The 21,024-nt window shown below is 38.6% G+C and overlaps 1 protein-coding gene across 1 annotated transcript in view; it reads right to left on the bottom strand.

Moving 5' to 3' along the window:
- Nucleotides 1-21,024, bottom strand: part of smg6 (SMG6 nonsense mediated mRNA decay factor) — a 539,535-nt gene that overhangs the window by 173,233 nt on the left and 345,278 nt on the right. The window contains exons 11-12 of the mRNA XM_028806651.2: nt 20,296-20,409; nt 18,676-18,853 (exon numbers count right to left, since the gene is read on the bottom strand). Coding sequence (XP_028662484.1) covers nt 18,676-18,853; nt 20,296-20,409 — 292 coding nt within the window. The remainder of the gene's footprint in view (nt 1-18,675; nt 18,854-20,295; nt 20,410-21,024) is intronic.

Raw genomic sequence — 21,024 nt, 5'->3', positions numbered from 1 at the left:
CGATGAAACAGGCCTGAACATGTTCTCGGGAGAGGGTAGTGGGGGCCAAGGCAGGCCCTGGGCATGTCTGGGCTTGTCCTCAGGAGGTGGGGGGCTGGAATGTGGTTGGGGAGGTGATGGTGGGCTCAAGGAGGGGGCAGATATGCATCAAAATGCCCTTGACACTTACCCGGCCAATCAGGTGGACAGGTGGGATTAAGGAGGAGTCTAGGCGGGGACCGGATGTGCGTCACCAATCCACTGACAGGGGGCGGTATGCATCATTCAATTCCACCAATCAGAGAAAAGGGGCGGGGACCGGATGTGCATCACATAAAGGGGCGGGGCTTAAAGGTCATTAATCATTTTGATTGACAGTTTGACAGAAACACCCTGCATACTACTACTTATGGATGACGACCTCAAGGTATACTGAACGTATTAAAGGAGGGTTTGGAGGAGGAGGCACTCCCCTCTACAAATATACTTTAATATATCACGCAATTATGCTATAGATTTGCTAAAATTAGACCTATACTAAAATCACACATGGACAAGGCACAAGCAGCCCAGGTCCATTGTTACAACCGTGGTACGTCCCTTCAAGAGTTCCGCCCAGGGGATCGAGTCATGGTATTGGTTCCTACCTCGCACTCCACAAAGCACGTATGAACTTAATGAGAAGATGGCGTTGGTCGATTACTTGGTTAAACAGCCGAATCATCAGCCCAGAGAGCGAATTTATCATGTTAATTTGCTGAAACCGTGGAAGGAAGGGGACCCCGGAAGGAAAGGCACCCTGATCCCTCCTCCGGACAGCCCTGCTCACTCTTTGCTTATAAATAAAACCTTACCTTCGGTGATAATCTGACCCCCCTAAAATGACAGGAGCGCGAAGCAGTTATCCTGTCTGTCCCAGAGGTAGTAAATGAGAAACCTGGACGAACCTCCCTGGTTGCGCATGACATTGTGATGAAACCCGGGGAAATAGCCAGAGAACGCCCATATTGACTCCCCAATGCAAAAAAGGCAGAATTTCAGTCATTTATCGTCGACTGTACTGCAGACCGATGCCCTTTCCCGGAGCCACGACCTCACGGACAGGTATGCCCGACCTGAAGGGTCTGGGCTGGGGGGCGGGTTTTTTTTTTTTTGCTGTGTCACACACATGCGATTAGGAGTGAGTGGACCAAGTGGAGGTAATTGCCTGCCAAGCCAGGGGGTGGCGGGGTGCACTAAACCTACCTTTGTTATCTCTGCAGGCCAAATACAGGAAAACCTCATTGAGTCAACATCAACAATGTCACTTCTGGTTCCAGCGCCCAGACTGACGTCACTTCTGGTTGCAGCGCTCAGACGACATAACTTTCGGTTCTGGCTTATAAAGCCACCATCTTTTCTAAAACCAAATCAGTTCAGTCTTGAAATTCAAAGAGAGCACTGCTACGTTCATTTGAATACCCATTTGCAGCCAAGGGTGGCTGCCCCAAACCTTTTTCGTGTGTTGAGACTCATTCTTTCACACTTGGCATTCAGCAGTGACCTGCCTTTAAAAAAACTTTATTGAAATATCTTGTTTTAGTACATCTTCATTGCAAATACTTGTATCGAACCATCAATTTTGTTACGTCCATTTTTTCATTAAAGGGAACCTACACCTAGGCCAACAGTACCAGGTATAAAGCAAGGACCAAGAATGAATTGGACTGAAGACAGCATGTTAAAGTGTACATTAACACTTAAATGCTATTCTGTAGTTGCCTTTTAACTTAACATGTACATCCTATATGGGAAAGGAGCTGGAATACCCCCCAACCCCGAAAATGCACAGGATTCAATTATCAGCACCTAAATCAACACTAACGTTAACGCACCTTTTTCTGTGTTTAATAGTCTACCCTGCCTACTGATTCTATTATTTTGGGAACTGAGACAAGTAAACCAGCACTGTTGAACTTTTACTTTAGTGTGTTTGTCAAAATGTCTATCCTTTCTGTAGGATTTTGCACTCTACTGTAGCTTAGAACAAATTGGCCCATGAGGATTAATAAACTTGTGCTATGTAAGACAGTTTGCCGTCTCTACTAAAGTGGACCTCCTTTTTTCGCCTAGACCCTTCATAAGCAATATCATTCACTCAATATATTTGTCTGTGCTATTAAGAGAGTAGAAAGATAATGCAACAAAATGTGCTTAATTACTTTGGAAAAATAAAAAAATACATTCAGGCATTGCCATTCATGTTTCTAGCACAGCAAAAAGACTAAACTGATCCTGTGTGTGTGTGTGTGTGTGTAGTCCTTAACAGACATAATTCCAGTTCCAGCTTTCTGTCGAGCAACAGTGTAATAAATGTGCCCAAGCGAAGGTCTGTAAGATATATAGCATGCATGCGGAATCAGGAGGAGATTGGTAAGAGACTGGCTCTCTGGAGCCCTGATATGTTTCCCATTATGTAAGCCTGGTCACGGGCAGGGCGCCAGATGGAAAATAAAAGAGACTTGCTGGCTTGGCACGTCCTGTATTTTCCTATCCTTGCCTGGGGTCACAGTAGGGTCATACAGCTGCACAAGACGCTTGGGGATTCAGGGCCGGGCTACACTCCAAACCCCAGGCCCCGGGTTCAAGTACCAGCTGAAAGCAATCAGAGACGGGGAGTGCCACAGCTGCATTCAGCTCACAAGCCGGCAAACAGCATAGTTTAGGCATGAAATGAGCGTTTAGCTAGAGGTCAGGGAATGACAGCATTGTGGAACACAGACCCATCTGTCTGGCAATCCAGACAGTGTGCAGATTCAGCCCAAAGACGCAATATTCTGCTGTTTCAGGTCTGCTTCACAGTGCTTCAAGGTTTATCACCAATTCCTTCTTATCCAAAAGGTAAAGGTCAAGAGTGCATATGTATGCTATAGAATAATTTTACTGATCAGTAAACTAAAAATTTAAACTCTAGAAAAGAAAGGTATATTTGAGTGAAGCACTTGGTCTGTCTGGAATCAGTTTAATAACTAAAAATTCATAGGACCAAAAAAAAAAAAAAAAATTCCAGGTGTCTATACTTATGTGGCTATCCAAGGGTCTGTGGCTAAGAAATTAAGAGACTCTGGTTGCAGCCATGATATTGAGTTCATCTTGTTAAGAAAATAAGGAAAAGACTCCAAACCCCATAAAATTTTAGGCACTGATTTAATTCTCAATGTTAACAGGATAATATTTCTAAGAACATCAATTTTTGTGAGAAAGGAAAGTTTTGGAAATTAAGTTAAACAGATAAAGTAGACATGTCATGGTCTCTCTTCCTCTGTATTAAGAACTGTATTAAGGTTCCTGTGACAGATGAGGCATCATAAAAAGCCTCATAGTAGAAGTAATTTACAAAGGAACAAGGGAATGTAGAAGAAACAAAAATTCTTCTTTTTACCTTTATAAGCAATGAAACAGTGTAGGCATAATTACACTTTCTGGCACCTCTGCTAAAATAATATCAAAAAAAGTCACACTAAAATGCTACCAAAATATAAATTTTAATGCTCTGAACACTCATCAATGTTTCTTTACTACACTGTGGTTATTTTCTTTTTAGCATGTACATTTTGTACTAAACAAAAAACAAACATACATGAAAATACAGCTCAACAGAAAAATGAAAACGCTAGGATGTCAGTAAAACTACAACAGCCAAGACAAGAGAGTCTTAACAAAGGAGAATAACAATATGGACGTCAGAAAAATCATAGGATTGGCTACATGAAAGACTGACTTGTGCTGGATTCCAAAGTTTAGCAAGAAAGCAGAGTGTCTGACTGTTTTGAAGATCTGTGGAAACCTAGCTGACCTGCGATCACCTTATTCTCATCATTGTTGAGTACATAATCTTTAATATTTATTTTATTCTTTCTGTACCATATTTAATAAGGGTTAATATCTATGTATATGTAATGTTTTTAAATTGCAGTTTACATCCCAATTCCTTTTTTTAAATGCTTAAGCTATCAGAAACACAAGATATAGTACTAAATTAACCTAAACCCAAGGTTGTAGTGCTTTGTTCAGTTCCATCCACTCAATACTTCACAAACTTATTTCACCCATCTTCATCACATCGTCTTTACAACATCTCCTTCTGTAATGTAGTACAGTAATCCCTCCTCCATCGCGGGGGTTGCGTTCCGGAGCCACCCGCGAAATAAGAAAATCCGCGAAGTAGAAACCATATGTTTATATGGTTATTTTTATATTGTCATGCTTGGGTCACAGATTTGCGCAGAAACACAGGAGGTTGTAGAGAGACAGGAACGTTATTCAAACACTGCAAACAAACATTTGTCTCTTTTTCAAAAGTTTAAACTGTGCTCCATGACAAGACAGAGATGACAGTTCCATCTCACAATTAAAAGAATGCAAACATATCTTCCTCTTCAAAGGAGTGCGCGTCAGGAGAGAGAGAGAGAACAAAGCAAGCAGTCAAATAAAAAATCAATAGGGCTGTTTGGCTTTTAAGTATGCGAAGCACCGCCGGTACAAAGCTGTTGAAGGCGGCAGCTCACACCCCCTCCGTCAGGAGCAGGGAGAGAGAGAGAGCCAGAGAAAAACAAAGTCAAAAATCAATACGTGCCCTTTGAGCTTTTAAGTATGCGAAGCACCGTGCAGCATGTCCTTCAGGAAGCAGCTGCACACAGAAGGTAGCAACGTCCCTATCGTCTAGGTGTGCGAACAGCCCCCCTGCTCACACCCCCCTACGTCAGCGCAAAAGAGAGAGAGAGAGAGAGAGAGAGAAAGTAAGTTGGGTAGCTTCTCAGCCATCTGCCAATAGCGTCCCTTGTATGAAATCAACTGGGCAAACCAACTGAGGAAGCATGTACCAGATATTAAAAGACCCATTGTCCGCAGAAACCCGCGAAGCAGCGAAAAAATCCGCGATATATATTTAAATATGCTTACATATAAAATCCGCGATGGAGTGAAGCCGCGAAAGGCGAAGTGCGATATAGCGAGGGATCACTGTATCTGTAAATTTGTACAGCTTGTCAGAACACCCTCATGTGACATACATTCATGCATTTAGAAAGACCATTAATTTAGATTTATATACATTGATGGAAAAAGAAATGAAACTCTTGTAGCTGGACTGAACTGTCAACTTTCACTGCCAAATTACATTTAACAAATAAGAATAACAAGAAAAGAAACAACAAAACCAACAGGAAAACAAAACAACTATAAATACTTACAACAGTCCTTTTTCAATATCTAGTATACCAGTCCTGCTTGACACTTTTGGAGCACAGATACATATATATTATCCCGTTCCTCCAGAAGGGCCCGACAAAGTATTTGGTTTTTGGCAGGTAGAGGGTCATGTTTCTGAGTGTTACTATCTAGGACATCCCAAAGTTGTTCTGTAGGAATAAGGTCAGGACATACACCAGGCCAAGGCAGCACCTGTACAGCAACATTTATCAGGACAACTGTTTTTGCAGCAGCTATCTGTAGCCTGGCATTGTCCTGCTGCAAGGTCAGGCCATACTATCTCAATGAAGGGAACAATTATTTGCTGCACAGTTTCATCCTTAAATGCACCCACATTCAGGCTGCCCTCAATGAAGTGGAGCTACTTTTGGCCTGTAAGGTAAATGTCAGCCCACACCATTAGCCTGGTTCCAACTCAATGGTCAGTTTCCTCAAAAAAGGCATCATAATACTTTTCTCCCTCTCCTCTTCCACAGCGTGTCTCTCTCATTTTTGATGAACAGGATGAAATTTAATTAATTTGTAAAGATGACCTAATGTCACTAATGACAAGTCAGTCTGGCCCAAACCAGTTCCGTATGACTCTGGGTATGGGTGTGAGCAGAGCGGCTTTGACAGGTTTTCTTGTTCTAAGCACAGCAGTATGGTGCCCATCAGTCATTATCCTGTTACTGATGTGGGTACTGTATCAGGCAGCGGTACAACTAGCAAATCTAAACAAACTCTCAGGTATAATGCAACAATGCTGCTCTAGTGGGGTCACTTGAAGCAACCACATCTTGGAAGGTTATTTGTCCTGCTGGGGTGCTGAAAATTTGCTTGTAATGGAACATCTTAATCTATAGTACCTTGCAATACTGACACATTATATACCTGCCTGCCTGACTTCAGTATTCCAATGGTACTTTCCCCTTGTTTCTGTTGATATTCAAAGTATTAAAAAATGTCTTTGCTGTAACCTAAGCATTCAGTTAAGGTCTAATTAATTGTGGCCTTTAACTGTTCAGATATTGTTCCACCTGGTCTTTGATGGGTAAAAGTGCATCTAAACAACTTTTATGTGTTTGGCAACTTAGAATATCTTATGGCACACACTTCATTGAAAGTGAAAGGGTCTAAAACAGATTGAAAGATTTTTGTGAAAGTACACAAGCTATAACTATATCTTTCTATTTATAGATTTGTTTTTTTTCCAAGGTGTTGGGTGTACTATAACCACAATTGATAAATGTTAAAGTTCAAATTAGAATAAATTAATTACCTTGGTCACAGCGAAGTACTAACTTAAAAGAACCCATAATAGTTACTCTACCAGAGAATGATGCTTTTTTAGACAATTCTTATTTTATTACTATGTACACTGTTTCTGAAAGTAAAGAAAATCTCTGAACTGGAATTTTTTTGAATGGGTAAAAACCAATATAAGCATAAGCATACAGATTCAAGTAAAAGCACTATTGTGGAATGCCTTTAATATATGACGCTCATAGAACAGAATTTACCTTGAATCCAGCAGAGTTTAACACAAGTTTGATTAAAAGAAATCCAGATTTAAGATTTTGACAATCATTTCAGAAATACACTCGCCGGCTACTTTCTTAGGTACACCTTGCTAGTTCTAGGTTGGGTGCCCTTTTGCCATCAGAACTGCCATAATTCTTTGTGGAATAGATTCAACAAGGTGCTGGAAACACTCCTCAGGGATTTTGGTCCATATGACACGATAGCATCACGCATTTGCTGTAGATTTGTCGGCTGCACATTGATGATGCGAATCTCCCATTCCACCATATCCCAAAGGTGCTGTATTGGATTGAGATCTGGTGACTGTGGAGGCCATTTGAGTACAGTGAACTCATTATCATATGGGTACACTGCTGTCAAAAAGGGTTGTACATGGTCAGCAACAACACTCAGATAGGCGGTGTCATTTAAATGATGCTTAATAGGTACTATGGGGCACTAAGTGTGCCAAGAAAATATACCCACACCATTGCATCACCATGAGCCTGAATCACTGATACAAAGGCAGGATGGATCCATCCTTTTATGGTGTTGAATTCTGCAGCAGAAATCAAGACTCATTAGACCAGGAAATGCTTTTCCTGTCTTCTATTGTTCAATTTTGTTGAACCTGTGTAAATTGCAGCCTTAGTTGCCTGTTCTTTGCTGACAGAAGTGGCACCCAGTATGGTCTCCTGCTGCTGTAGCCCATCTGCTTCATGGTTTGAAGTGTTGTGCATTCAGAGATGCTCTTCTGCATACCTCGGTTGTAATGACTGGTTATTTGAGTTACTGTTGCCTTTCTATTATCTCAAACCACTCTCACCATTCTCCTCTTGACATTTGGCATCAACAAGGCATTTTCGCCCAGATAACTCTCACTCACTAGATGTTTTCCCTTTTTCGGATGATTCTCTGTAAGCCCTGGAGATTGTTGTGCATGAAAATCCCAGTAGATCATAAGTTTCTGAAATATTTAGACAGCCCATCTGGCACCAACAACCATGCCAAGTTTAAAGTCACTCAAATCACCTTTCTTTCCAATTCTGATGCTTGGTTTGAACTTCAGCTGGTCGCCTTGACAATGTCGACATTCCTAAAAGCACTGAATTGCTGCCATGTGATTGGCTGATTAGATATTTGCCTTAACAAGCAGTTGAACAGGTATACCTAATAAAGTAGCCGGTGAGTGCATATTTAATTATACTGTGCATATTGTGCCTTGCAAAAGTATACATCCTTGGAAAAAAATTACAATTTTAAAGTCGATGAAAATAATTTTTCCATTTTGTCCACATATTTTATCCATTAGAACAATTTTGATGAAAACAGCCAATTTAGCCCAAAAAAACTCACAAACTCTATCCACCCAGTTTCTCCAAAATAACATTTAATTTTTGAACATCAGTAAAGTCCTACTTTACACCACACTACTTGCCAATTTATTTCGTTTGCTTATGGTTTCATGTATGAAGAAAACTTTGTCAAAATGTATCCTTAAAGGATTTCCCTTTGTGTGCTTGTGTACTTGGAAGACGCCATTTTAAATTAACAGGATCCACTATACTAATCCCTTAAATAATTTAAAATTCAATCACATCGCCTCTTAATCTCTGTTTGCTTAAACTGAAAAGATTCAACTCCTTCCTTCTTTCCTCATAACATAACTTGCAGTCCGTGAATCACTCATCTAGTATCTCTTCTCTAGACGTTTTAGCTATATCTTTTTTTGTATCCTGGAGACCAAACATGCACACAATATTCCAGATAAGGCCTCACTAGTGTGTTATATAGCTTAAACATAACATCCTTTGACTTATACTTGTGCTATATACTGTAACCTAACATTCTGTTAGCCATTATAATGGCTTCTGTCTACTATGAGAGACCTAGGACCTTCACATAATGTGTACTATCAAGTTTCACACCATCCATTGTGTATTCCTAAATGTAACACCGAATGTTTACGTAAATTAAGCTTCATTTGCTACAATTCTCCTAATCTTGTTCTCTTTTCAAGTTTCTTGTAATGATTTGGTTGGTTCTAGGTTATATGTCATTTCATCTAGATTGGTATCATCTGCAAACTCAACCAGCTAGTTGTTTATATTCCTATCCAGATTATTTATACAGTGCATATAAAAAGTATTTACATTTTATTGTTAGACAACACTAAATCACCATGGGTTGCATTTAGCGATACTGACTAACAAAAAAGAAAACTGATCTCAGCAAAGTGATCTAAATTGTGGCCCTTACATATGTCATTCCTGACCAAGAACCGATCAATGCTTTCAGGGAGGTTTTCCACCTGTGGGCCTGGATCAAGCCTTAGTCTCAATCTATACTAATAAAAGGCAAAGCCCTCACTCACTCACTCACTAATTCTCCAACTTCCCGTGTAGGTGGAAGGCTGAAATTTGGCAGGCTCATTCCTTACAGCTTACTTACAAAAGTTAGGCAGGTTTCATTTCGAAATTCAAAGCGTAACGGTCATAACTGGAACCTCTTTTTTGTCCATATACTGTAATGGACTGCAGCTCGCTGGCCGTGGGAGGCGGGGTTGCGTATCGCGTCATCACGCCTCCCACGTACTCACGTGAACTGAGAAAGAACGGCCTTATATGGCGTTCGTTTATAAAACAGCGGACAGGCTGTGTAAAGGCAGCTTCACAAAAAAACAGATCCTTACCAAATTGTTATTGGTATATTTCCCCTCAATTTAAAAAGGTTTTCTTTTCTTCTTAATTAAAATTTAAAAGCAATACTTCACCGCTGCGAAGCACCTCTAGCGCTGACGTCCGAGGTTTGATTCCCGTAAGGGAGTGCAGTGAGTGTGTACGCCTGATGAGCCAAGAATTAGGGCGAAACACATGTCGCGTACTCTTTGCGTTATTTGACAGTAAACTATTTTCAACCATTCTATGATCTGCTTCTCACAACTGAAGGCACCGTGGCTGATGTTAGCTGACTTGCTGGCCAACCATAAGCGTTACCTGGTAGGTAACCACCCATACAATCAGATTGTGATTCAGACTACGAATGCTGTGAATATATATAAGTATATATATATATATATATATATATATATATATAAGTATATATATATATATATATATATATATATATATATATATATATATATATATATGTGAATGTATTGTGGTGGATTGCCGGCTTTCTATTCCGGCTCTCACCCCCAGGCCGCCAGGAGGAGCTCTCCCAACAGCGTGAACGTCCCCCGAGTTCCAGCAGGGCCTCATGGACTATGTAGTTTTTATACGCAGCCCTGCCTAATACCTTGGGGGCCACCAGGAGTCGCTATAGGGGGATTCGGAGGCTCGTATGTGCCCTATAACCCGGGAGTACGTCATCGTCACATGACAGGAAGAAACGACGTGCTCCCGGGTTGAAGAAAAGGACTGTTTACCCTGACCCGGAAGGAATAAGGAACTGTGGACTGTTGGACAGGAACACCTCCGGGTCAGGGTGTATAAAAGGACTCTGGGAAGCCCAGTACATTGAGCTGAGCTGGGAGGTAGGAGGGCGAAGTGTCTGGGAGAGGAGGAGAGTGTATTGAGTATTGGTTTGTGATTTATATGAGTGTGGAGTGGAGGGTGCTTTGTGCACTGTACAAGAGAAAAATAAAAGAGTCTTGTGCTTTTACACCATGGTTGGAGAGGTACCTGAGGGTTCAAGAGGTGGACAAAGACCTTATCTGCTACAGTATGTATGTAACTATATATGTATGTCTATATTTATTTATATATATATATATATATATATATATATATATATATATATATATGTGCATATGTATATATATGTGTATATATATGTAGATATGTATATATTTATATGTATATATATGTACATATGTATCTATATATGTATATGTGGATGTGTATATGTATGTATATATATGTATATGCAGATATGTGTATATGTAGATATGTATATATATGTATATATGTATATATATGTTTACATAACCTCTTTAACACACTACTTCTCCGCTGCGAAGCGCAGGTATTTTGCTAGTTCCTCTAATAATTGAGTCACCCACTATCACTATCTTGCTCTGACTGGGGAGTGGTTGAGGTGATCCAATGAGACCTCCCATACTTGCCTACCACCTCAAGTTTATCTGTCACTGTCCAGCTCCGCAAGGTCCAGAAAACAGTTGGGCAGTTCCAGTTCAGGGGTTGGTGCACCTGGATAGTGAGCACCTTTTATCTTGTGCCTTTGCCCAACTATGATCCCATCTTTCTCTACCTCTCTGGTCTAGAGTCTCTTCCCATACTATCTTGAGGGATCACATGCTGGAATCTCTTGAAAATGTAGGCTCTCATGAAGCATTTCTCTTTTTCTCAGCCCAGCCAGCTCCCAAAATATCCCACATCAAAATATTGATTACAGAATTGCTCAACACACTTTTAATTTAAATGTAAATTAGTTAAATGACTTAATTTAAGAAATTAAATATCAGTTTAAGGGAACAAATGCAGTTATTTAAAACCTGCTAGAGCCCTAACCTCTAGTAATACCTTTCACCTATCGACTTCTTGCTCTTGTGTCTTTGTTTTTCCTGCACATGTTATGAAGTTTGAACTTAAGACTTTTTAGCCACAATTGTTCCTGTGCAGGTGAAAGGAAAAAAAAAACAAAAAAAAAAAAAAACAAATCTTCCTAAATTAGAAAAAAGCTCTAAAAAGTCCCTCACAGCCACTTAGTGGCAACCAAAAATAGTTTTTAGGCACAATGGTTATATTTCAATTAACTGCCATGCAGAGGTAATGTGTAACACTCAGCAGTTTATCCACTTCACCAAGCAAGGATGGCGTAGATTAGCTGTATGTGATGTAGTTACTCAGCACTTATGCTGATACTGAATGTTTACTGTATATACAGTAGGCTGACAGGGTTACTTTATAAAGTACAAAATGTTAAAAATGACAAAAGAGACTGGTTGCTAATTATTTAGACCACAAATATTAACATATTGTGGATGTTTACAGACCTCATATAAGAAGTAATTTTACGGATTAGAACTAACTTCTTTTTTATTCCTGAATCACTTTAAAAAGCTGTGGAAATGTATTTAAGATAAACTGACCTTCTGAAGAGTGTGCGAACAATCTAGCTTTAGTTATTGTGTTAAAACAGGTCATTTTTGCACCATTCACTTTTTTTTCCCCTCTTAACACTAGAATTACCACAGCCTATGAAAAAACTCGTAGATCTGGCCCACCTTAAATCCGTTCTCACCTCTCCCTCAGCGTCTTTTGTCCTGTAAATGTGCCGATTAAGACAAGCAGCAAGCAGCCTGCTATTCCATCCCCCCACCGACTCAGAATGAGCACAAACTTCTCCCAGCTCATGCCTTGATTGATTATCTGGGAGTGAAGTGCTGGAGTTTAAGAGTGGAATAGATCGTTATTTGGAACACATGCATTTCATGTGTGTTCCGTTTCTACAATAATCTGTGTAAACAAATTGTTAAAACAGAAACGTTTTTCATATTTTAGTAGTAAATGACAAAATGTTGGTATAAACTATATAATGTGTGAAGCCTGAAGTCCAAAGATGAAATAAACACTTTCACAAAAGGTACGCATTTGCTACGACCGCTTCGGTGGCGCTATGGTATCTGAAATCCACCCTGCATCTGGAAAATTAAAAAAAATGATTCATGAGACAGATACAACCTAATAGACAACTGAGAATCCCAGCTACATGCTTAATGTTGACATGCTGGCTACAAATTCTTTATACTGCAAGATGTATGCCAATTGGTCAACTCATGAAGGCCATTTCTCAAAATGGTTTTAGAAGAATTATTCCTTGTTGAATCCTTCTGCAAGACTCTCATGGGAAAATATGTGCTACAAGCATGACACTGCAGAAAACACCTAGAAACAGAGCTGCATTGGAAGGCTCTTATTGTTTTATAACATTTCAGATTTCTCTAAAATGATTGAATCTGAGGCAAATACATGATAAAATGACATCATTTAAGCCCATTTAAGAGATGCTTATACTTTTGAGTTTATTTAGCCATTAGCAATGCAGTCAATACCTACTGTTGCACTAATGATAATTTAATTTTATTGTAAAAGTTTATCATCCATAGTGAAAAATCAAGAACAGGGAAATCTTTTTATTGGGCACTTATGGAAACAAATTAAAATTGAAGTGCAGAATGAAGTATCACCACAACAATTGCTATTAGCGAGTGCAATTTCATCACAGCAGGATGTGCTATCGAATCAACAAGCAGCTGACTGAATCAGAGTACAGTGAAGTTAATTTTTTCTTCTTCACACTACTGCCAAAACTCTCACATGTGCCAGGTTAGTGGTAAAATGAAGCAGAATGCAAACCGTTTAATTTATTTTGATCTAAATAATGCCTTGTAAATTAACATTAGAATTACCAAAGCCTACGAAAAAACTTGTAAATCCTGCCCAACTTAAATCCCTTCGCACCTCTCCATCAGCATCTTTTGTCTTGTAAATGTGCCGATCAAGACAAGCAGCTTACTATTCCATCCCCCCACTGCTGCAGAACGTGCACAAAGTTCTTCCAGTTCCAGCCTTGATTATCTGGGAGTGAAGTGCTGGAGTTTTAGAGTGGAAATAACATCGTTATTTGAAATACATGCATTTCATGTGTGTTACGTTTCTACAATAATCTGTGTAAACACATCATTAAAACAGAAACATTTTTCATATTTCAGTAATAAATGACAAAATGTAGGCATAAACTACATAATGTGTGAAGCCTGAAGTCCAAAGATCAAATAAACACTTTCACAAAAGGTTCAAGAATGATACAACAGTTTCTGTGGTGCAGCGGTAAGAATTGCTGACTTGTAATCAAGAGTCCCCCGGTTCGATCCTGACTGCCTTGTATATTTACCGTTTTGCGTAGTCAGCTGCTCTTATTGTTAATATTATACAACAAACACATACATTTGGTTTGCATCTGTAACAGCCGGTGTACATTTATAGTACTTGTAAAAGTTACCATTTTTTTCCCCACTTTTATTCTCTCAGTCACGATCATGATACATACTACAGCCCCCCCAGGGATCTGACACTGTTAGTTTTTTAAGGTGTGCCGGATTTATGAGTTTTTCGTAGGCTTTGGTAATTCTAGTGTTAAAACTCTTGTATGTAAAGAAATGACAAATGCGAGTACATTATAGTCTTTTTCTCCTTCTTTCTGTTTCATTAACTGTATGGTAAAGACAGACCCATTATGGTAGGAGTTTTAGGCTACATTAAAAAAAAAAAGCTAACTAGTGCCAGTTAATTTGACTGGTGACTTTAAACCATTCCCCTTGAATAATGAGTGCATGTGTCCAGAAATAGGCTGACTCCCCACCTGATGGCTGGTTTCTGACCTGCAGCTTATACTGCTTTGTCCCACACTGGATTACCTTTTGAAGACTAAAAAAAAAAATACATTTGTGAGTAATACTATAAAAGGGTGCTTTCATGGCGGGAAAGCAGCAGGCCCTGATGGCTACCCTGCAGAATTTTATAAGAAATTCTCCGCTCAGCTAGCTCCCCTCCTATTAGCAACATTTACAGAAGCTAGAGACAATCAAATTCTACCTTAAACTTTTCGCCAAGCATTAATCACCGTCTTCCCTAAACAAAATAAGGACTTATTACAATGTGCATCATACAGACCAATTTCACTTCTGAATAGTGATGTTAAGATACTCTCAAAAATCATAGCTAGAAGGATGGAGAAAGTGCTGCCTTCGGTAATATTACAAGATCAAACTGGATTTATCAAGGGTCGACACTTATTCTCCAATCTTCGACGCCTGTTTAATGTAATATACTCGCCAACAAAGTCAAACACTCCAGAAATATTATTATCATTGGATGCAGAAAAAGCATTGAAAAAGCACTGAATGGAAATACCTTTTTACTACATTAGAGAAATTTGGGTTTGGCCCGAACATTTGTGCATGGATCAAACTACTGTATACCAATCCAGCTTCAGTTTGTATTAACATTTGTTCAGTTTGTGTTAACATTTGTTCAGACTACTTTAAATTAGAATGTGGTACCAGACAAGGATGCCCCTTGTCACCACTTGTATTTGCAATCGCCATTGAACCACTGGCGTTCCACTATCGAAATGCTGATCAGATAAATGGGATTATCAGAGAAGAAAAGAACAGAAAATTTCTCTATATGCATATGATATGCTACTGTATATTTCAGACCCACAAAATTCTGTGCCTGCAGTCTTAACAGTACTTACAGAATTTCTCTCTCTCAGGGGTGGGGGTCGACGTGTTTTTTTTTTTCCAATCCTATTATTTGTAAAAATTGATTGATTTGTATGAATGATTACAATAAAATTAATTATAAAAAAGGGTGCTTCATGGAAACAATGAGGGATGAGATGATTTTACATGCAGTATACATTAACAGAATGCCTGTGCAATAACTAGAAATACTTGAACAGACAGCTAGATACATTCACACAGAATGGAACACTCACCTAACACATCCATTACAAAACTATTACAAACAAAGCCTGTCTAACTTCTGCAAAGACATTCGTACAACATAATTAAGTAGCTCTGAACTGCATGTTGCCGATTTTTAATCTATGTATACCTTTGAATACAAATGACATAGCAGTACAACCATATTTTTTCATTATATGACTCAGAGCTTCCCAAACATCCAAGCTATCTTAAAAAAATGGGAATACTGTGCAAGCTGGTAGAGATTTATCTGTGATGCTTTAATCTGATATAATCTGCCCACCAAACAATGCTTTATGTCACTGTGTGCCACTAGAGAGTTGGAGTGTACAGAATGTGCAGTTTCATTTTGCTTTACACATTTTGCTCATACAGTGGAACCTCGAGATACGAGCACCTCTGTATACGAGAAATTCAAAATACGAGGAAAGTATGACCGAAAAATTCAGCTCTAAATACGAGCATTGGTTCGCGTAACGAGCCACGAGCCAGGCTGTGGGTATAGCTCGCGGCTTAGCGAGGGGGCGTGGTAGCAGTTGCGAGCCGCGATCTGCGGTGTCTGCGTTTCTCACTTAAGTGCACAGGTGGGAAACTGCCCACATCCATGATTGTTCCTGTGGCTGATGGGCTGCAGCTGCCATGTCCTCCCCGCATATATAGAGAAGCGTGAGCAGGTTAAGGGGGAGAAAAAGTAAAAGAGAGAGAGAGGGAGGGAGGCAAGTGCAGGCTCGCGCAGGCTCGCGTGTAGCTGAACAGGCGAGCCAAACAGCTGAAGCAGGACGGTGTAGAGAAGGTCAGCTGCATTAAGAGTGTCTCGCCTGTTTTAGAGCCCGCATGGGAGAAATAGGTGAGACGCTAACAGAGAAGAAGCACCGGGGATTGTCATCTGTTTTTAAAGACTGCTTCTTGTTGACGTTTTAACCTCGTGTTAAAGGATTGTTATTCTTGTGTATTTTAAACCTCCACTTCACAACTGTTTTAAGGATTATTTATTTAAAGATTTATTGAATGCTCTACTGCACTTTGGACACCTGTTTTGATTCTTTTAATAATCAGTTATATTATTTACCAGTGTTATTTATTAAAGGTAGACTACAGTATATATAATTTATCAGTGTTATTTATTAGGAAAATTGATTTTTATGCTAATATATTTGGGGTGCAGAACGGATTAACTGGATTTCCATTATTTTCAATGGGGAAGTTTGTTCTAGTTACGAGAAATTCGCTATACAAGCTCAGTTCTGGAACGAATTAAACTCGTATCTAGAGGTTCCACTGTACATCCATGATGGGCTGAGGTGGCACACTGTCTCTGGAATTATTTGTTGCAATTTGGGATGAAAGCATCATTTTTCACTAATAAATCAGTACTGTAATCCATCCAATGCTTCTTCCCTGTCCTACTCTTTGATCTGCAAACCACTTAAAGTGGCCGTAACCTTGAATCTGAGTTAAGCCTCATAGTAAATTGTGATCATAGTTAAATACCCCTTCTTTCTCTTAAAAAGTCCTATTGTCCAATTTCAGACATAAACTATTGCATGAGTAATTTTTTAAGCTTCCTTAGATAAAAGTTTTTGCTGAATAAATAATAGTAAGAATAGAAATAATAACAATAATAAAAAAAAAAACAAAAATAAAAAACAAAAAAAAGACTGAAGTTGGTAGTGCAACTGCCTCACTGATTCAGTCTGCAGGGTTTGACATCTAAACTCAGACATTTTCTTCGAGTATCTGTGGGGTTTCCTAATCTCCTCACATTTTCATTGCAAAATATGTTAATTGGTAATTCCAATGGTCTCTGTGTGGGTATTTTTATGAGTTCAGTTCCATGGGACTGGCACTCTGTCCAGAGTGGTTTCCTATATTACACTGAGTGTTGCTGGCCTTAGTGCTCGTCCTGCCAAGAGCCCAAATTAGATTAACCATGTTTGAGCAAGTATGTGTGTGTAATAACATAACATCATCAACAACGTTAGCAGGGGCTCAAATATTGTTACTGAAATGCAGCAATGAAGTATGAAATCTGTAATAGCAATGTGCAAAATATGTAATGATATCAAAAGATATGAAACTATATTTATAACATTTGCGATGAAATTACATTTAAAAGCCTTACAATATAATACATATTTTAATGATCAGACCAGAGCAAGATTGACAAAGCACTGAAATATATGTAAGTATGAGTTGCTCACAGTAATTGCTGGTAGGGGGTGGCATGTGCACAGGCAATTTATCTGGTAAAAAATGTTGAGGATTTGCCTGCCCTCTGTGTGCAAATTATCAGTTATGGATGTCAACTTTTATTTCCTATTGCACAAAGCAGTGTATTTAGTGCTGTGTGTTGGTATGCATGAGGCCCCTTTTAACAAGTCTGACTAGTGGAAACTGAGTTTGGTTTCTTATAGTGCAAATCTGTGGCGTTCTGTTTGTTCTTACCATGGATGCAAAGATTTGTGTCCTTGAAGCTTTATTCTAATGTAAAAAAACTGTTCCCTAGAGAGTTCTCATTCTCCACTTTTGAGCCAGTGCTCACTATAAGATCTTTGCATATCACTATGTGCTACTTTTAGGCAAACTGGTTTATTAAAAGAGTTAGCATCTATTACAGGAAATGCAATTGCAATGTGCATTACAATGACATAAGTTTTGTTTATGTGCGTTCATGTTACTTGAGTTCCCAGATGTCACATATTGGTAAAAGTAGTGCAACTTAAAACAACTTACGTTTTTTTATGCCATGTCTGTGGCACACCAGTCAATGCTAGAAAGGTTATCAAGTAACTGGTAGCATATACAATGTTGTATATTACTTACCTGTATTACTTAAGAGATCAACATACTTTTACAGATTGCGCAGAGTGTCTATTTTTTATGAATTACTAAGTATACTTGATGCTTTTGAACCATCTCAAAGCGTGCATGGATGCAAAAATGAACAGATTATTGCCTCAGCATTTTGACTCTACTTTCAATTAAATTAACAGGGAATTAATTTCAAAGTGAATGGGTAAAATTTCAAAGGAGGACTTCACAAAAACCCTGATATTCATTCAGTCCACAATTAGAAAACCATTAAGTGGTTGCAGAACTTTTAATATAGAATATAATTCAGCTTTGAGTAACAATTTCTGAGAATTAATTTTTCTGCTTTATTAAAGACAGTCAAGTTGCAGTTAATAAAGACAGACTAAGACTTGGTGTTTCACTGAGTAGGTACCTCATGCTATAACTAGTTTGAATGTGATGATGCTAAATGTTCTTGGGCCAAAAGAAATTGTGTACATGTTTTTATATGTGTTCCTCTTATAGCATCTTGTCCTAAAAATAAGCATTTTTATTCAGTGCTCTTTAGAACAGTAAAAAAGTGACATATTCAGTAAAAAAGGAAAAAAGCATAGCTTAAGATCATGGCTTACCCATGTGGTAAAACAAGACTGCAAGGTGGTGGATTCCACTGGCCTGGGTGACCCAACATCCAGTCAGACCAGACCTTGACACTCGGCAACAACTCTCTCAGGTCTGGGATAAAACTCGACACTTTAATGTCACCATCATCTTCCTCAATGTAATTCTCATTGCCAGTTGTAGTGGAAGCTGTAAGAATGCTCAAACAGTAAATAAAAAATAATCCCACTTATTCAAAAAAGACATGATAAAGGATTCTTCATTAGCATAATTCCATTCTATACAACCAATAAAGGTGATAATGGTATTTTGAAAACATAAGTGACTAAGAGGCAACTTGTTATAGTCTCTTCAAGGGAAGCCAGCCCATAATGCAGATCAATCTGCAAAACATTCTACACCATTGGTCAAGATGAATGTTGCATTGAATTTAGAATTGAAAAGAAGTTAACCCAGTTCGTTCTGGTAACATTTTAATATGACATATCCTTCATTATAAAGACAACTTACTGTTAAAAGGCATTATGAAATATTTAAAAATATCTTAATTTTTCCAGTTTGGAACTTCAACTGTTAGTAGCACTGTTAAGAAATGTAAGTTAAGGTGGGAAATGATGCAATCAAAGCACAATCTGAAACTTTCAGGAAAATCTGACGGTACTGTTTACAACTAGTTGAGTGATTCTACCTGAGGATTAATGTCAATGAAAATGAATGCAAAAGGTTGTCCTAAGCCATCGTTTTTGATGTCCCAGTTAAAACGTTTCATAAAAATGCTCGCCATTTGAACACACCAAGAAGTCGCTGAAGCAGCATGGCCACAATTCGTCGCTCAGTAAAGGTGGCTCTTACAAGAGGCAAAAAGCCATGAAACCATCTGCATCTGCTCACTGTTATTGAAATTAATAAGCCAATGAATTATTTTTTTATTGCATTTAAATAAGCCAGAAACATGTTGCCATAAAGTCCTGTGGATCAATGAAACAAAGAATGAATGTTTTGGTCACAATGACAAAAGGTGTAACTGAAGAAAAACTGAAGTTTTAGAAGAGTTCCTTTCATACTGTTAAATATGGGGTTGGATCTATTATGCTTGGAGGTTGTGTGGCAGACCGTGGTAGCAGAGATATTGTTCACAATATTCTAAACAGACTGTTTGTAAATTAATAATATTCCAAGAAATATTCCTAACACATCAATTAGGACAGAACCGACAATGAAATTAAATGAAATGCAGCACTTCAAAGATAATGTCTGATTGCAAGGAGTAAGCTATGCAGCTGGCACTTACAAATTCACACATGTTAGGATGACTATGTAAAAAAGTACAATGCTCATTCAGGTGCATGTATTACTTTTAGATTTCCACAATTATCTGGTATGCTCATGCAATTCAACTTATAAATCAAGTACAATGTTGACATATTTGTACAACTGAAAAAGTGACAAATTTAACTGGCACAAATGAGTCTGAGGTGGGGAATAAACCAACACTCTTAATTTTTAGTTCAACAGTTTTTTTACATGTTAAAAGAGGGGCACATAAAGGGCAAATTTCCTCATGGCCTTATGAAGACATAAGCCTGATCACGATTAAAGATATGTTTAGCATCAAAGGAGTTCCATTTTACCTTTCCGTGTCTCTCTTAGCAGTTCAGTGCAGCGTTCAACCAGCAAAGCAAACATGGCTAGCCCCAAGGCGATAGACTGCTCGTGAATCAGAGACCGATTTTCACAGCTGTCATCTGTAAGCAGACAATACCATATAATTAGATATAGCTAAATAGTTGCTATACAAATAATTTTACAATTGGCAGCCTAAATATTACTCTTTCATAATTACCTTGTAGCCTTATCTTAATGAACACTTAAATTAGCTGTTATATTGTGCTATTAAAAGTAAACATCATTTCTATTTAATTTGCTATGATATAAAAGTGAGGCAATAAAACATAAATGTCACAATTTGTACTATTTTTTAAAATTTGCTGCTTATGTTTTTTTCTTGTGTCACACACATGTGCTTGGGAGGCAGCCCTAAACACACCCTTCCTGCCTTTCTCCTATAAAACAGACCTACCTGCCACTTTTCTTCAGTCAGTACATGTTAAATGTGTGGACTCAGTCCTTTGTGATTACTCATTGTTTTTGCGAAATATTTCACAGTATATGGGATGGATTTCCAAACCTTTTTCCTTGTATTTTGTTATACTTACAGTGGTGTAGTCAGCAAGATTGCTTCAAGAATGACAAAGGAGCAAGACCTGAATTCTGGCCTAACCACCATAACCACAGAGCTACAGGGTCTAAAGATCCAGACAGGGGAGTACCACGCGCAACTTCCTGAGTTGGACGTGTGG

Source organism: Erpetoichthys calabaricus, chromosome 8 (assembly GCF_900747795.2).
Source record: "Erpetoichthys calabaricus chromosome 8, fErpCal1.3, whole genome shotgun sequence".
Taxonomy (NCBI): domain Eukaryota; kingdom Metazoa; phylum Chordata; class Cladistia; order Polypteriformes; family Polypteridae; genus Erpetoichthys; species Erpetoichthys calabaricus.
This window is presented reverse-complemented; position numbering and strand designations above follow the sequence as displayed.